At 40.5% G+C, this 15982-nt stretch overlaps 2 protein-coding genes across 5 annotated transcripts in view; both read left to right on the forward strand.

The window, feature by feature from the left end:
* The window catches only part of LOC104033409 (serine/threonine-protein phosphatase 4 regulatory subunit 1), a 27390-nt gene extending 17796 nt beyond the window's left edge, over positions 1-9594 (forward strand). For all 4 annotated transcript variants that reach the window (XM_075721415.1, XM_075721416.1, XM_075721418.1 and 1 more), the window contains 8 exons: positions 412-504; positions 1026-1211; positions 1494-1655; positions 2286-2386; positions 3555-3675; positions 4385-4519; positions 5287-5428; positions 6428-9594. In XM_075721415.1, coding sequence (XP_075577530.1) covers positions 412-504; positions 1026-1211; positions 1494-1655; positions 2286-2386; positions 3555-3675; positions 4385-4519; positions 5287-5428; positions 6428-6582 — 1095 coding nt within the window. In that variant the 3' untranslated portion in view covers positions 6583-9594. The remainder of the gene's footprint in view (positions 1-411; positions 505-1025; positions 1212-1493; positions 1656-2285; positions 2387-3554; positions 3676-4384; positions 4520-5286; positions 5429-6427) is intronic.
* ANKRD60 (ankyrin repeat domain 60) lies at positions 7428-15460 on the forward strand. Its single transcript, XM_075721356.1, is given in 7 exon segments — positions 7428-7450; positions 10829-10930; positions 10932-11008; positions 11864-11991; positions 14069-14152; positions 14154-14238; positions 15168-15460. Coding segments are annotated over 7 exon segments (792 nt in total).
* The last annotated feature ends 522 nt before the right edge of the window (positions 15461-15982 follow it).

The raw sequence follows: 15982 nt of genomic DNA on the forward strand, positions 1-15982 counted from the left end.
CTTTTATCATGGTATTGGCTGACTTGGAGCAACTGCTAAGCTCTTGTTTAATATAATTTAAATTCATGCCAAGAATAAAAACTATTTAAGAGTATAGTAAAAGTAACCATGCAAAATCTGTATGAATGTTGGGTTTATTGTGTTAAATTAGATTGCTTTTTTTTTTAGAAGTAAATCTAACTACTGTTCCTCTTTTCCTGCTACAGTCTTAATAGCATTTCCCTTAGTGTACAACCCTGTTGTCTTTTTGTACTTGCATAAACACACTGAATCAGGCTTTGCCTGTGCAAGACTTTGTCTATAAAAGGCTCTTCTGTATCTGAATTGCGTTGTTCTGTAGTGTGATGCTTTGAAATATCCCAAACAGCAGTAAGTCTAATTCATTTCACTAGCTAGTACATCCTTTTACAGGACCCAGAGGAACAACACAGAGGAACCAGTGTATTTTTAAAGAAAGAACAAGAAAATAATCCACCATTTGAAGATGACAAGTCAAAATTACAGGTGACTTAAAATAGCATCTAACTGCTTTAGTGGAGTACTGGATACAGTTCCTCTTATCCTTAATACAATGAAAGCTTTTGCAGTTGATCAGTTGCAGAATGTGAAGAAATGCTCTGGGCATTTGAGGAGAAGCCTATTTTAAATCGGAAAGCTAGAAAAATTCTGTTGCCTTTTTGGTGCCTTAACAGGCAATCTGTGCCACCAAAGTAGGCACTGACTATACTGTTTTGTCACTGGATTTACTGTTTGTCTTCAGCAAAGAAGAAATTTTTAGTTTGGTTTGGTGCAACGTGTTGATAAAGTAATAATTACTGTTCAGTGCTGACTGCTCTGGCCTAATGAGGACAAATAACTATAGGGGTCATTTACACTTTGTAAAGTTAGCCCACAAAAGGGGCATCTTGCTACTGTTGGTGTTTTGCTGCCAGCCGGTTGGTAGCAAGAGAATACTGTAGCCCCACAGGTGTATTTTCTTTCTGATCTTAAAGTACATGTTGCTGATGAGCTGTCTCTATCTACAGGATATCATACCTCAACCTTTATTAGACCAGTACTTGTCAATGACTGACCCGGCTCGAGCCCAGACTGTTGATACTGAAATAGCCAAACACTGTGCGTATAGTCTTCCTGGGGTGGCCTTGACACTGGGCAGGCAGAACTGGCACTGCCTGAAAGATACATACGAGACGCTGGCCTCAGATGTACAGGTAAAAAAAAAAAAAAGCTTTTTAATGATAAATCAGAATTTTGAGTAGCTTTTCTGTTCAGTTTGTTGCACTGAAGTTATAACATCATATATTTTCTTATAAGGGATTAAATGTGCACTGAAAATATAAAAGTCAAGATTTAAATCAGACTTCATAAACATGATTAACATTTTCTACTGCTGTATAACTAGCCCTGTTTCTCTTTCAATCCTCACATAGGTGTAGTTCAAAAACTTTATTTTAGTTATGGTGCCTAATCTAGTTCACTTAAACTGTTTGCAGTGGAAGGTGCGTCGGACGCTAGCTTTCTCCATACATGAACTAGCGGTTATTCTGGGGGATCAGCTAACAGCTGCTGATCTGGTGCCAATTTTCAATGGCTTCTTGAAAGATCTGGATGAAGTGCGTATTGGTGTCCTTAAACATCTGTATGACTTTCTAAAGGTAGGAAAGTGTAACTTAATTGCTCAAGATAAAATTTTTTCTGTCTCCATTATATTAAGAGGTTTTTTTAATGAGATGTGCAGGTATCACTATCTAATTACATGTTTAGTTTTGTGCAATACTGCCATTTTGTGTGTGTGTCTATTGCTTTTTTAAGGTCCCTCACTTCTCTTCTGTCTCATATCCCAAAATAATAGAAAACTGAATACCCTTTGTAAATGTGGTTGTAAATGCTCCTAGCAGTTGTAAAGGAATCGGTATTTTGTGCAGTCCAGCTGGAGAGTTGGACCATTAGCTATTTGTGTTTGGGGCTGGGAGAGAAGAGAACAGATCCTGGTGGGCTGCTGCATAATAAACACAAATCCTTAGTTTTTGATTGCTTAGTCTTATGCCCAGAGACAGTGCTTTGATGGGTATCCTTGCAGAAGTAATGATTTAATGTACTTTTTTGGATGTCAGTCTTGTGTGTCCAAGTATTCAGCTGGTTGTGCACAATTTTTAGTAAGCATCTTGTGAATGATCACTTGCTTTCAAGTAGGAAAAGGCACATAGGTGTAAATAGAGTAATACACCAGAGAACTGCAAGTATTGAATTTTACCAGTTTTATACTAGTAATATTTTTCCTTTAGTTACTTCATGCAGACAAAAGGCGAGAGTATCTTTACCAACTTCAAGAATTTGTGGTGACTGATAACAGCAGGAACTGGAGGTTTCGTTACGAGCTGGCAGAGTATGTAATTTTGTTAAGTTCTGATTTTTAATCTACATTACTAACTTGGAAATAGATACTTAGATTCAGAAGTTAGCACACCCTAATTAGGAGCTAAGAGATTACAACCATTCTTAATTAAGGAACTAAACTTAAAAGCTACTGGCTGTTGGGGGGGAGGGTTGTTTGTTTTGGTGGGGTGGGTGGTGGTGGTGAGTTGTGTTGTAATCAAGCATGACTGAAACTTAAATGTCTGTGATGATACCAAAAATGGAGATCTGGTTCACTTGCAGCTTATGAAATACGACAATCTGGTAGATGCTATTCAGTGAGGTTTCAGATTTTATTCAGTTCTAGACTGCCTTGTAAAAATCAGTAAAATGTATGTACAAAGTCACTTTCCTAATGTATATGAAAGAAAAAACAGTTCTTAAAAAAAATTAGTTTAGTCATTTGGTATTTCCATATGACTGGGTATATAATGGAGATAGAGTAACATCCCACAGTTCTTTTTCTACAAGCCCTGTTGATACTTGAAGCACCCAAAGAATGTTTGTAGGCATAGTCTGCAGCTAAAATCTGACCTTTGTGTTTATCTCACTGCTTTGTTTTGGCTATTGAGGATTTACTCTCCCTTTGTAGTTCGGCACAGCAAACTAAATCTTGCTCCGCTGCAAGAATGTTGTACAGCAGTTCCCTGACATCTAGTGGAGAGCTGTCACTTTGGTTTGTGCACGGCTGCTGGTAACGCACTGGCAGTGGTGTGGCTAGAATGGGTTCTGTGCAGTTCTGAGATACAAGCCTTTTCTTGGAATGTAGATTTCTACACCAAAGTAAATCTTCCATTTTTACTTTGCAAGAATGTACAGGATGTTGGTCTGAAGTTGAAAGAAACTTCTCATTGTCCTTCTGTTTGTAGCTTTTGTTATTATTTGGGATAATTTTGTTTCATTGGTACATCTAGTTTGAATAAAAGATTCTCTTGGATTCCTTGATGGATTAAAGCATGTACCTCTTTAATATGTATGTACGCCTTTATAAAGTAAAGAGAAGAACAAATTAAAGTGCTTTGTAATAACCATGGTGTTTTTGAGGGTTCAAGTGATCCTTCCCTATGTTTAACAGATGGCATAATCGGAGCAGGTTAGTGTTGTGCTTGCTGGAGTTAATAACTTTCCTTGTGTTTCAGGCAGCTGATCCTGATTCTGCAACTCTACAATCCCAATGATGTCTATGACTACTTAAGACATATTGCACTAACTCTCTGCTCCGATAAAGTTTCAGAAGTTCGGTGGATCTCCTTCAAACTGGTAGGGGATTTAGTTCACTTCCTGGCAGGAGAGGAGGAAAATGATCCTTGAGAGGGATACCTGAAATCACTTTGCTTTCTTTCAGACAAGTAGGGTGAATACAGACATGTTTTGATAAACATGGTAAACAATATGGGAAAAAAGTGAAATGAAAACTTTATAAAATATTTTAAGTTGTCAGACTTCCACAGATAGTAAAATCTTTCTCTGTTGGCTGTATATTAATGATAAATGTATTTTCAACTGGATGAAAACCAGAATACAGAAGACTTGGGAGACCTTCCCCCAGTTCTGGGAGAAAAAAAAAGTTACTGATCTTTCCTCAAAGTTGATTTAATTTGTTATGAACTTCATGATAATGCCATCACCCCATAGACATCCTGAATGAGTAGAACGATTTCTTCAGTTTCTTCTTTTTGTTCATGGCACCATGGAAAGGGGCATTATTTTAATGGTTATTTTAATTTATTTTAGTGGTTTTTGTTTCACCTGAACAAACACTTTTTTTAAAGCTTACGCTTTCTTTTCTCCAGTATAAGCACAGTAACTTATTAAATTCTGCAAGCAGAGCTGATTACACTGCATAGTTTCTGGTGTCCCTTTGTAGGATTCAAATGAAATGATGCTTTTTTAACTTTAAGGGCTACGAGTTAAGTCTCATCTCTTCTTGTCCCCTCCTTTTTCCCTTCCCCCTTCCTTTGCTTCACAGGTTGTAGCAATACTACAGAAGTTCTACGCAAACAATGCGAATGCACTGGGATTAAATTTCATTAATGAACTTGTAGTGCGGTTTCGTCACTGCTCCAAGTGGGTTGGAAGACAGGCTTTTGCCTTCATTTGTCAGGTTGGACTGTTCTCTCTCTGTGTTTCTATGTGTACATTTACTTCGGAGCCAGTTTGAGGCTTTTCAGCAGTGTGGGCAAAACTGAAATTCAGACTCAAGAATTTTTTTTGTCATTCTTTGGGTTCTGTGATTCTATGGGTTGACAAAAGACAGTGGCAGAGTTGGTCTGGTCTCAGGACTAGCATATGGCTATCCAGTTTCAAAGCTGTGGCCCTTGTTTTGTTCTGTGCCTCCAGCCAAAATACCAGAAAGTACAAGGATCAGCTATCCCAGTAGCAAGGTCAAGAATTAAGTCCTAAACTGAGATGCATTTTGTAATACTTTTGACAAGCTAGGTTAAAGGTTCACAAGAGCTCTTCAAACTACCAATGGGTGCTAGATGCCACGAACTATTTCCTTCTTTATTTCCACTTACCTACCCTCCTCCAAACCAAAAATGCTTACTTCACTAGCAATGAGGAGCAAGGGTTGAGTGTTGAAAGGCAGAACGATAAAGACAGGCAAGAGAGCAGTATTTCCTGAAATATAGTTGAAAGTAAGTTATCTGCTCTTGTTGGGTCATCTTCAGATGAACTTTAGAATGATAAGACATACTTTCATAACAGTATTTCAGAGGTTGTACTTATTTCATCAACATAGGGTGTATTTGTTCAGAGTTAAACAGTGACTTTTTTAATAGGCCAAATTAAGAACAAGATGGAAAGGAATGGCCAATAGTGTATTTTTAACATAAATCTTGCTTTCTCATGTTCTGTGTTATCCTGTAGGCTGTAGTAGAAGAAGAATGTATGCCTGTCGACCAATTTGTTGAACACCTACTCCCTAGTCTTTTAAGTCTTGCTTCAGATCCTGTGCCAAACGTAAGGGTGCTGCTTGCCAAGGCTCTAAGGCAGACGTTGCTGGAGAAAGGTGTGGTCATTAATTTCCTTTGAAAGAACTAACATCTCATGAATGCAGTCTTTCCTCTGCCAGCACAGTTCTTTATAAATTGGCTCAACTGGTAAAAGGCTGTTTGGTTCTGTTTGTGCTGAAAACAGAATTATACATTGTAATCTGGGATACTGCGTTTAAATTCAGATTCAGGAATATAGATTTAGGAACGTATAATGTAGTGGCTTTTCTATCTTGGAATATTTGATGGTCATCCCTAAAGGCCTGAAACGCACGGATGATCTGACCCGCGTCTCGGGAAGCTTCACCCGCTAGAGGGCAGCTACGTCCTTCGTCACAAGCAGCGCTGCAGCTACTGGGCGCTGCTGCGGGTGTCATTTTTGGTACCCAGGATGTGTAGGGCAAATATGTTTCTCTTAAACATCTCGTTAAATGCTTTTTATGCACTTCAAACCTTTTTGTTAATACAGTAGTTGTCTTTGGGGGCCTTCAGATGAAGTGGTGTACCTTTTTCTGAAATAGTTTGCTGTGTCATTTTAGTCTTAAGCTTACAGTTGTACTAGGAAAGAATGTAATTCTGTGCGCTGCTACAATTTTCTGTATTACAAGTCCTTAAACAAAAAAAATCAGCTGATCTCTGATTATTATTATTAAAGGAAGATGCACAGAAATCTCCTCTCCTATCTTTTTTCAGAATAAAGTATGGAGAATGTTTTGTCAAACATTGTACAGTGGCAGCTTCCTGAGCTTGCTTTTACTTGTTGATACATTTGTATTTAGGGCTCAGCAAAAAGAGTTTATCTTGGAAATACTGAAGGACCTGATCAGATGAGTAAGCAGCAGCGTATTTCTCTGTCTGCTTCCTTAGCTTGCTGTAGTTTCTCTAAAGAGCCTATAAATTGGATGAGCTATCCCAGATGTTCTTGGCATTCTCTGTATTTCTGCACTACTTGTGCCCTAGGGTTTATTCTTTTGGCTTTTTTTGATTAAAATTGTTTGTTTCTCCCCTTATTCTAGCTTATTTTAAAAGTGTTGGCAATCCTCATCTAGAAGCTGCAGAAGAGACCATTCTAGCCCTGCAGTCTGACAGAGATCAAGATGTGTCCTTCTTTGCCACCATAAAACTAAGACAGGGTAACATGGACAGTACTACCATTGAAAAACAAAACTAATGTCGTCTTCTGCAGTAAATACTGAACATGGAAATGGTTGTTTGCCTTATGTTTGCAGTTAGTGTGAATAATGTGGACAAATAAGGTTTTTGTTACCTACTTGAGCTGGAAAGGGTCTATTGAGAAATGTTATGATACTTGTTTCATGACCACCCTTCATCTACAGCTGTGTGTTTCTGTCTGATATGCATGAGTAATTCCTTTTGGTTTTTTCTTTGTAAATGTGGGTGATAACCCTGATCTCGACTGCAGTTAAGTACTGTATGTAAAGTCTTGCACCATAGGCAGTGTTTCAGAGTAACTGGAATTCATATTTCACTTTTTAACAAAACATTTCCAGTAGTAGAGCCGTCTGCTGTAGCTTAACATGGTTTCTAAATCTTAAAACCTGATTAAGCAAACTTATACAAAGATATTCTTTCCTCACTTTTATTGTAGTTTTTGTATTGTTTCAAGTATTGCATTTTAACTGAAGAAAGTGTATATATGTGAATAGTTTTCAATTTTAACAAAAAATTATGAAGAACTTAATCCTGTATCAGTGGGGAAAAGCTCAAAAATCATTTCATTTTATAAAGTAGTAACTCTGCTAGAATGAAGGCATTGTTCATTTTTACTTAATATAATGTGATATTTTTCAAAGCACAGAGCGCTCCAGATTCTTTGTATATTGTGACTTTTCTATTAATTTGTTATTTCTGAGCTATACCCTTACAGGTGTGAACATGTCTGTTTTCGTTACTGCTGGCTCTGGTAGTGGTAGGTAGACTGTAAATTTCCCAAACTGACAATTACTCATTCTGCACTAGCAAAGTTCACTTCATTTAAGGGATTCATTTCCCGCAATGTGTGCTATATCTGTAGAAGGGTACTACAGAATTTTGCAGGCTTAAGTTTTTGTTTCTTTGTTTTACATACATGCCTCACTTAAACACCTTTTATGTGGTTCAACGTTCAAATCCCAAACAGCCTGCTACTTTGTTCCTAAGAAATGAAGGACCTCTACATTCTGAAAAACCCCAAATAGCAAATGTTCAGGGGAAAGGTGGCAACACAGTTTGCTCCATAATTTCTGTTGATTGTATGGTAAGGTTTGGGGCAAACAACAAATGAAGTTTAATGGCATCCTTAAGCTTAAGTAGGATGTGTTCTGTGTATTTAAACAGGTGTTTTGGAAGAAAGAATATACGGATAGAACACAGTTCTGTTAATAAAATCAGATAGCTTCTGCAGTTTGAAAAATTAGAAAGCTAATATTTTTTGGTCGATCCTGTCTTCTGTTGTGTCCCACATCTGCAGATAATGTGGGGCCTGGAAAATAAATAGTCTTACTCTTTTTTTAGATTGTGGATTGGGACTTTGTCCTGTTGAAAAACTAATGCTTAAATACTAAAGAAATGGTTTCATATAATAACAGTGACTTTCTCTCTGTGAACACAATACTTTATCGTAAATAGACCTGTGTAAATATTTCCCCTTATTTCACTATTATACTAGTAAAGTAGTTCACATGGGTGAAGGTTTTTACAGAAATTACTTTTTTTGTTTGTTTGTTTTAAATCTGGCTTGTCTGCAATACAGCAAGTAGGTTCCTCAGCTGGGTTCTGTATTTTTGGAGGGCTCGGTTTTGTGTAAGTTTAACTAGTCTTGTATTATAACATGTACAGTATTTGTAACAAACTGTTTTCTTGAGATCACAAAATGCTTTTTGGAAGTTGCAGGCACTGATACCACTGCTATCACTGCTATTACAGCAAACAGTATAAACTGTGTAAACTCTGCAACATTCTACATTTTATTTTTTACTTTTTTTTATAATTTAAAACCAATGCTTCTTCAGTACAGACTTTCTATGATTGCAATTTCTTAACAAGAAGACCTCTCAAGTTAATTTTTTCTAGTTTTAATATCTTTTTCTAATGCTGGCATTATACTGGTATTTTCTAACAGTTCAAATTTTCTAAGGCCTTTCTGACAAGGTTTTACTTCTGTTTTTTATTATCAGTTCACTAAATTTCTCAGCACTGAACAAATGTTTTTTAAGGGTGTGTATATGTAAGTATGTTTGAAACGTACTGTATATAAATTACATACTTTGACCATTAACCCAACCCAGGTTTCTGTTTGTCAGATAATCTTAAATAATTACCTTTACTTGCAATAATCCACTGGAAAACACAAGCTTCCATATGTTTTAGCATGTTTGGTTAGTGTTCACTAAGAGTTTTTAATTAGGATATATGTAAACAGTAAGCCACCAGCTATGAAAGTTCACTAAAAGGCTAAACAAAGTTACTTCTTTTTAACAATATTTTGATACCTCGCTGGCTCCAGAAATCATGTCTGTTTTAAATGATGTGATTTCAGTAGAGAGTTTAAAAACTTTTGTTAAAACTCTACAGTTGCATGCACTAACAGGGGACATCATAGTTTTGGGGCGGGGTTTTTGTAGACAATGTGCAGGTCTATTAAACAGATTTACCCTCTACAAGGTTTGTCTTTTTTGTTTTAGTTTTAAACTAGAAGTTATTTCAGCATGACTAAAGACCGCACTTTACTTCTTGTACTAGACAAATGTATGCAATGATGAGTAGAGCGGTGTGTTCATGTACAATTCTCTGGGTTATTATGCAAAAATTATGCAAAAATATGTATTTTAAAAGCCAGACGGAGCAAAGTTAGGTAGTTGATCCACTTTCACAAGAGCAGTAAGAATATCACTTTTAAACCCTTCTGGCTAAGGAACATGAAAATAACGTTAGTGGGTGCAATATTGCTTGGATGCTGTAGGAAATTATCAAGCACTTGTAATCCAAAGCATGTTGGTCATGTTGCTTAGAACTGGTATCTCACGTACGATGCACACTTGGCCTCTGGCAGGACGCTGCCCTAGTGGGGGTTCTGTCTGCACACCGTGGTGTCTGGAACCCAGTTCAGTGGGGGCACTCTGGAAGTGTCATTCATTTGTCAGAATAGAGAATCTATGTAACTTTCTCTTTGTATTTATCTCAATAAATCCTGTGACTGTTTTATAAACCAACTTGTGGTAACTGACTTCTGTCATAAGTGGGATGTAAATGTATTTGTTTGGATGTTGAAACATCTCCCTAGCATAAACACTGTCATCTGTCAAACCAGCCTTGAGTGTGGAATTCGTTGTACTGTGTGGTAGGACATCCATTATGGGTCCAGAGATTTGAAGTAGCTCTTCCTGCACTTTTTCCTTGAAGTGAGCATGCCAAAAGTGCTTTGAAACTAAAATCGTTCTGTCAGAACTGAAACTCTAACCGGATGTATTTTAAATGAAGAGAACCTGTGTGTGCTGGGTGAGACTGGCATTCAGATCTTTATCTTAAATCCTTCCTTCTCCAAACTTCAGCCTGGAAGGACATTCGGGACTGTGTTTTCCGTGTGGTGTTGCTCTCGGACATCCTACATTAATGAACTCTGTGTAGTTGTTAGGCCTTGGGGAGCTGTCGCCTGGCTGGTTGGTTTTGCTTCTGATCTCGGGAGTCTTCTACATCTGCTGCTGCGGTTGGCCTTGTGGCTGTTTCAGACAGTCCCTGGCTGCTCCATCCTGTGCTCTAGAATGTCTGCCAACTGCTGCAAAAGAGTATCAGACCTCCCCTCTCTTTTCGCTGCAGGGTTTTAGCTGAAGCAAAAGTGAGGACAATAAACAGGCCCCTGCACCCCCCCCCAAAGCCTACCCACACGCCTTGAGTTAGGGCACGAGACCCCTATGTAGTAAACTGTAAACACAAACAGCGGTGTGTTCTTTTTTTATTACATGGACTAAACATGTAGATTGAGATCTAGACTTCAACAAAGAAAACAGGAATGTAAAATACAGGCGAATTTCAGTATTTACCTGATGAGTTACTACTTTGTTTCTCTACTGCTTGTCTTCCAAGTAAGTTTATATCATCCTAGTGAAAATCAAAAGATGGGCAGGAACAAAAATTTTTCTGTAATCACTCTGGTGTGTTACTTTCCTTGGTGTTCTCTGATAAGTTCAGATAGATAGGCTGTTACATCACTCATGCAGACTGTACTTCCGTGATGTCAGGTTATGCTGCTTGGATGCTGTAACGTGCTTATGACACCCAGGGGCATCTATACACGGAGGGCTTTGATACAAGGGGAATGTCGAGGGGAGGGAGGGAATACTACCAGGTCTAGACCCCTGTCCTTAGAAGGGTACCAAGCTTATCCTAAAGGTCAAGTCTCATGAATGTTTCCTGGTCAGGAAGTGCTTCATCACCGAGCCTTCCTGGCCCCTGCGGACCTTTAGTGTCCAGCTCTGTCTAGCTGAAGCTAATGAGATCTTTTCACTGCCTCGATGCCAAAATGAAGATGCTTAAGTCCCATTTAGAACTGTTGACGGAGATCCCCCTTCATTTCCAGCATCTTCAGTACCTGGATGAAGGTGAGAACCTGTAACCTCTGGGACTCTTGGCGGTTATTTGTAGTATCTCTTCACCTGCTAGTTATAGCTATGTCTAGGTTCTGGATGAAGGTCAGGGCTCCGCTTTCCTCTCTTTACTGTACTGCAATTGGATTTCAGCTTTTGACTTAATGTGTAACTTTGCTTCCTACTCCTTAAAGATAATGGATCTACTCAACAGGGTCTCTTTAGGTTAGAGGTCACAAATGCTGACCTCTAAATTCCTGCTTAGCCTTGTCAACAGCCAATGCCAGTACCTGGCGGATTCACCTCAGCCTGGAACAGCTCTAGTAAGGCTTTGGTCAACCTCTCCATAGTTAGAATTGTGTGGAGCGGTGTCTTTTTTTTCCCATTGCATCTGCTGAATGTGTGGTGTTGGAGTACTTGGCTTTGGAGGTAACAAGCAGAGATGGCCATCAAAACTTGTTTAAACCTGCTATTTAAAGCAAAATAACTCTTCCTACTATTTGCTTTCTCAGATCAAACAAACTTGGTGCATTCTTTTTTATAATAAAGACACCATGTATGCATGGATATACAAGTATTTTTCTCCTACAGTCTTGGTACTTAACATGTTAGCTGTAGCTTTCTCTGGGTTACAACTGTATTATCCCAAGAGCGCTATATTGTAGCCGTTTCTAGGCTGGGAGCGTATCTGTGTTTTCACAGCTTTAGCACAAGGGGACCCAAGGTGTCCTTGATGCATTGTGACAGTAAAATTGGAGAACACCAGCATGATTAAAAGAATTGAGTCACCATCTAACTTTTTTTTTTTAAGCTGGTCGTTGCCCTCTCTGAGGATATGCTGACTTGCTTGTCTGTCCTAACTCCCTGCAGCAGATCTGCCAGATGAGTCTACAGTTAAGGACAATGATGTCCCTGGTGGAACGATTACAGTCCGCATCTGGTGACAAGATGGCCAGGGGCATCTTGTGGCAGCTGCTGTAGGAGGAGAGACTATGAAGGTCGATTCTGTTACTGCTGTGAATGGGTGGGGTATGGCATGCAGAAAGGCTAAAAGCCTATTGCTGAAGGTCTAAGCGCTCTTGTAAAGCAAGACTTTATAGAGCAAACAGTGGGGAAGTCTTTAATGGAAGAGACTTGCCATAGAAATGCAGTGGGTTAGTTGTGCTGGCAACAGTTCACCATGAAAATGGTAATTTCAAGGGGGCTGGTAACCCAAAGACAAGGAGCCAATCCCTAATGCAGTCTGTTCAATTTAGAAATAAGACTTCTTTTTGCTGTTACTAGTAAACAGCATGTACACTTGGAGTGCAGGCTCTTTTCACTGTTTTACAATGTTTTGTAGCACTGATGTGAGTATACTTCCACATTACTTTTGTCCCTGCTTATCCTGATGTCCAGAAAACATTTGCATTTTGTATTCAGCTGCCTGCCATTTTACCCTTCTGATGTGTTCTCAAGAAAAGATACTTAATCCCAGTGTTTTTCATATCGATAGGAGAAATAATAGTATATAAACAAGGCCTTTTTTTAATTATCTTATAATCTTAATCTTCTAATGATGTTTTCTGTTCTTGGGTATTCCGGTGAGGCCGAGTGACTTGTCTGTTATTATGAGAATCAGAGGCAGAAACTCTGTTTCGTAGTCCATGCCCCTCTGGCTATACTGACTCCAGAGTAAGAATGGGACTCGATACATGACAGTACCCAAATCGTTCCCTGTCTCATCTGCTTTATCCGGTGCTAGCTTACAGTCCATCTCGAGTTTGCGATCCTGTCGAGTCAGATTAGTAGGAAAGCTTTGATTTTTATAGAACAAATAGTTTCTGTGGTGCTCTGATAGAGGGAATGCCGCTTTCCTGATTTAGGGCTGAAATGTTGTCTCAGCAGAAACACAAGGTACTCTAGCTGATTTGTACTGTAAACCTTCAGGCCCAAACAGATGTGGTCATGAAATATCCTTTGGCACCTTTCGTAAAGAACCATTATCTCTATTTCCCTGGCCAAATTCCAACCTGGCTAATCACATTCTGTTCCTCTGCGTTCCCCCAACCACTGCAAATGGATACCGCAGGGTTCTTCCCTTCCTTTTGTTAACTGGTGTGTGGTGTTGCGGTTCGCTGGCAAGCAGCTGTTCTGCCTCGTGCCACAAATGGCTTGCGTTCTAGTATTGGGCAAATCGGGTTGGGGGAGTGTTTGGGTTTTTTCCTCCATGTTTTGAGTTCCCTGTGTATTAAAGATGCTTCCTACTGAGCGTAGAGCAGGAAACAGAAGGATGTGCCACAGACAAATGGTCTCCATTGAAATGAAGGGTGTATTGGCGTAAAAGCCCCATAGAAAGCTTACTGACACTGTTGATATTCAAATGAAAAAAATTCAAGAAATAACTGTACAGCTGTTCTAATAATGTGCTTCCACTTACTAGATGAGAAAAGCATGGTGTGCTGTGGAAGATGTAGCCCAACATGGAAGTGGTTTCTCAGGAGGAAGAGCAGCATGAGGCACCTGAAAATTGTTCCCAAGAGGCCTCTCAGCAACACTTTAGAACGGATGTATTTGGCTTTATTACCGGGGGGGGGGGGGGGGGGGGGAAGCTCCTGGAAAAGCAATGTGGTACAGGACTGCTTCCTGAGGCAACTTAGGTTTATGAGTTGTCTGCTGGAATTAAGGCCCAAAGTCTCACCTATCTCCTAAGGAACCTGGGCTTACATGGGCAGTGCCATCTGTCCTCCTTCCCCAAAAACTCAGGGCAGTTTCCAACAAATTTGAGAAAAGAACAGGGATTGCAAAGAGAGACAGCTTCTGTAAGATTTTTGTAGTGGTTAATAACTACATATGAAAGGAAAACCCAAATTAATGTTCCCTCTGAGGAATGGCCATGAATAAAGATCATTAGGTAGTAGAGAATCAAGATAGGGCAGAAAAGTAAGAAACGAGCAGGTATTACTTAGCTGATCTTGGAGTGATCTATGCAGTGTAGAAGCATCCCCTAAGTACGGATACAAGACTTTGTGGATACCTAAAACGAATGAGACTTCTCTCTTGCAAGAGACCACAAGGTTTGTGTTTGTTCTGCAGCTAGCCCAGCTGGGAGCTACAGAGGACTTGGCGGGCACCATGCCACACGCAGGGTTACTGGGACCAGAGCAGAAAAAGCAGTGGGTAGGTAGCACACCGGGCTGTCGCGGCACTGTTTGCTGCCAGCCGCAGAGGTCACAGCGAAACTGCCAAGTTTCTCCTGAGATGTGGTAGTATCCTTAGATAGAACAATTCTTATCTGGCTGTAACTGCGCAGCGTACCACCTTCCTGCTTACCCAGGCCACAGAATTTTATCCAAATGGCCTCGGGTATTTTGTATTTGAGGTGGAGAATGTATTCCAGCCCATCAGTTCTGATGCAGACAATAAAATCTGCTGTTCTTGCTAAGTGTAATGACTTTTGGTGTTAGAGAAATTTATATTGGAAAACAGGATTTCTGATTTTTACCTCCCTCTTGGGAGTCTCATTTATTTGTCGCTATTTTCTTATTATCTAGAAATGCTTTTGTTTTTATCAGTCCTGTGCAGTGCTTTATCAGCCACTGAAATACAAGACGAGTTGTTGTGAGCACAAGTTCTATGGCTCTGACATTTGGCCTTTTTTGTTGCTTTGCAACCAAATAAGCCGTCTTTCCCCAGCAATCTGCATTTGCACAATGGGCAGTCATTTGGGTCGGCTGAGCTCATTCAGTTGTCCTGAGTGAAAGGGCATTTGTTAAGGAAAGGATATTAATTGCTTTTTTAATCACTGAAAGGGAGTGCTGAGGAGAAAATCCCACCTTGTCTGACGGTGCTCCCTTCAACCCAGGTTCTTGAGCCTGGCCTCCTGCAAGTTTGTCCCTGTTAAAGGACATTGTCGTGCGCCAGGAAGCGAGAGCTCCCTGTGAAAAGTAGCGGCAATGCCTGGCTGCGGCAAAGCCAGCAATGCTCCCCTGAACGGAACAAGGAATATCCAATTGTGTGTGAGCGAAGGGCAGGAGCACTTGTTTGCTGGACAGGTTTGTTAATTCCACTGATTAGAGGTGACTAAAACAAACTGTATCTGCCTTCAGAAAAAAATTATGCGTTGTGGCCCGCAGGTGGCATTGCCTCCTTTCGTATGCCTTGTCACACTCGGACTACGTATGATTTTTTGCAGGTGTGGATTTGCGTTCTAAAACCCGGCTAGGCAGGACTGCCGGGAGCGCCCTTCGTGTCGCGGCTGTCGCGGGCCGGCGTGGCTGCGCCGAGCGGCTCCTTGGCTGTGGGGCACGAGCCCTCGGCCCGGACTGCGGGGGACAAAGCGCGGGGAGCCTTGCCCGCCTGTGGGGCCAGAGGCAGAGCGAACGCACCGCGGTTCGCTTCCAGCGGAGGAAGAGATCCCCTGGCACCGTGCCACCCGCCAGCGCTGCGAACCGGGCCTCGCAGCAGATGTCTGGTCTCATGTCCTAAAATACATAAGGGACTAACTTGTTTCTGGCAAATTTCAAGGGACAGTCAGTAACTTTCCCAGAGACCCACACTTCAAATGTAGGTCGCTGTGTGGGAATTGCAGGTTTTAGTTATGAAATAAGCTCACGTACTGGTGATGCTGCAGCTGACAACTAGCTTGACAGCACAGCTCTCAAGCGTGGTCTTAATTTGTAGCTTAAGTATTTATAATGTCGTTGCCTAGCCAAACCAGCCATTTAGTTAATAGGGTTTGTAGGAGAGCTCGAGCCTGTCTGCAAGTTCTTTGGAATGCTCCTTGCTAGGGTAATTTCCTAATAGTTGGCAACAGACCAGGGCGATACAGTTTAATGGGTATTCCAGGGGACTGGAAATCCCTAGATCTTTAGTCCAGTTCTGGCCCTGACTGGCTTTATTGCCTCTGGCAGATCACTTGGGGGTTATTTTGTGAGTAGGGCAGTTTGTCTGCCACCGGAGGGTGCAGGCAAAGCTGATGTGCCTGTGAGTGGCTGCTTATGACTGCCC

Source organism: Pelecanus crispus, chromosome 14 (genome assembly GCF_030463565.1).
Source record: "Pelecanus crispus isolate bPelCri1 chromosome 14, bPelCri1.pri, whole genome shotgun sequence".
Taxonomy (NCBI): Eukaryota; Metazoa; Chordata; class Aves; order Pelecaniformes; family Pelecanidae; genus Pelecanus; species Pelecanus crispus.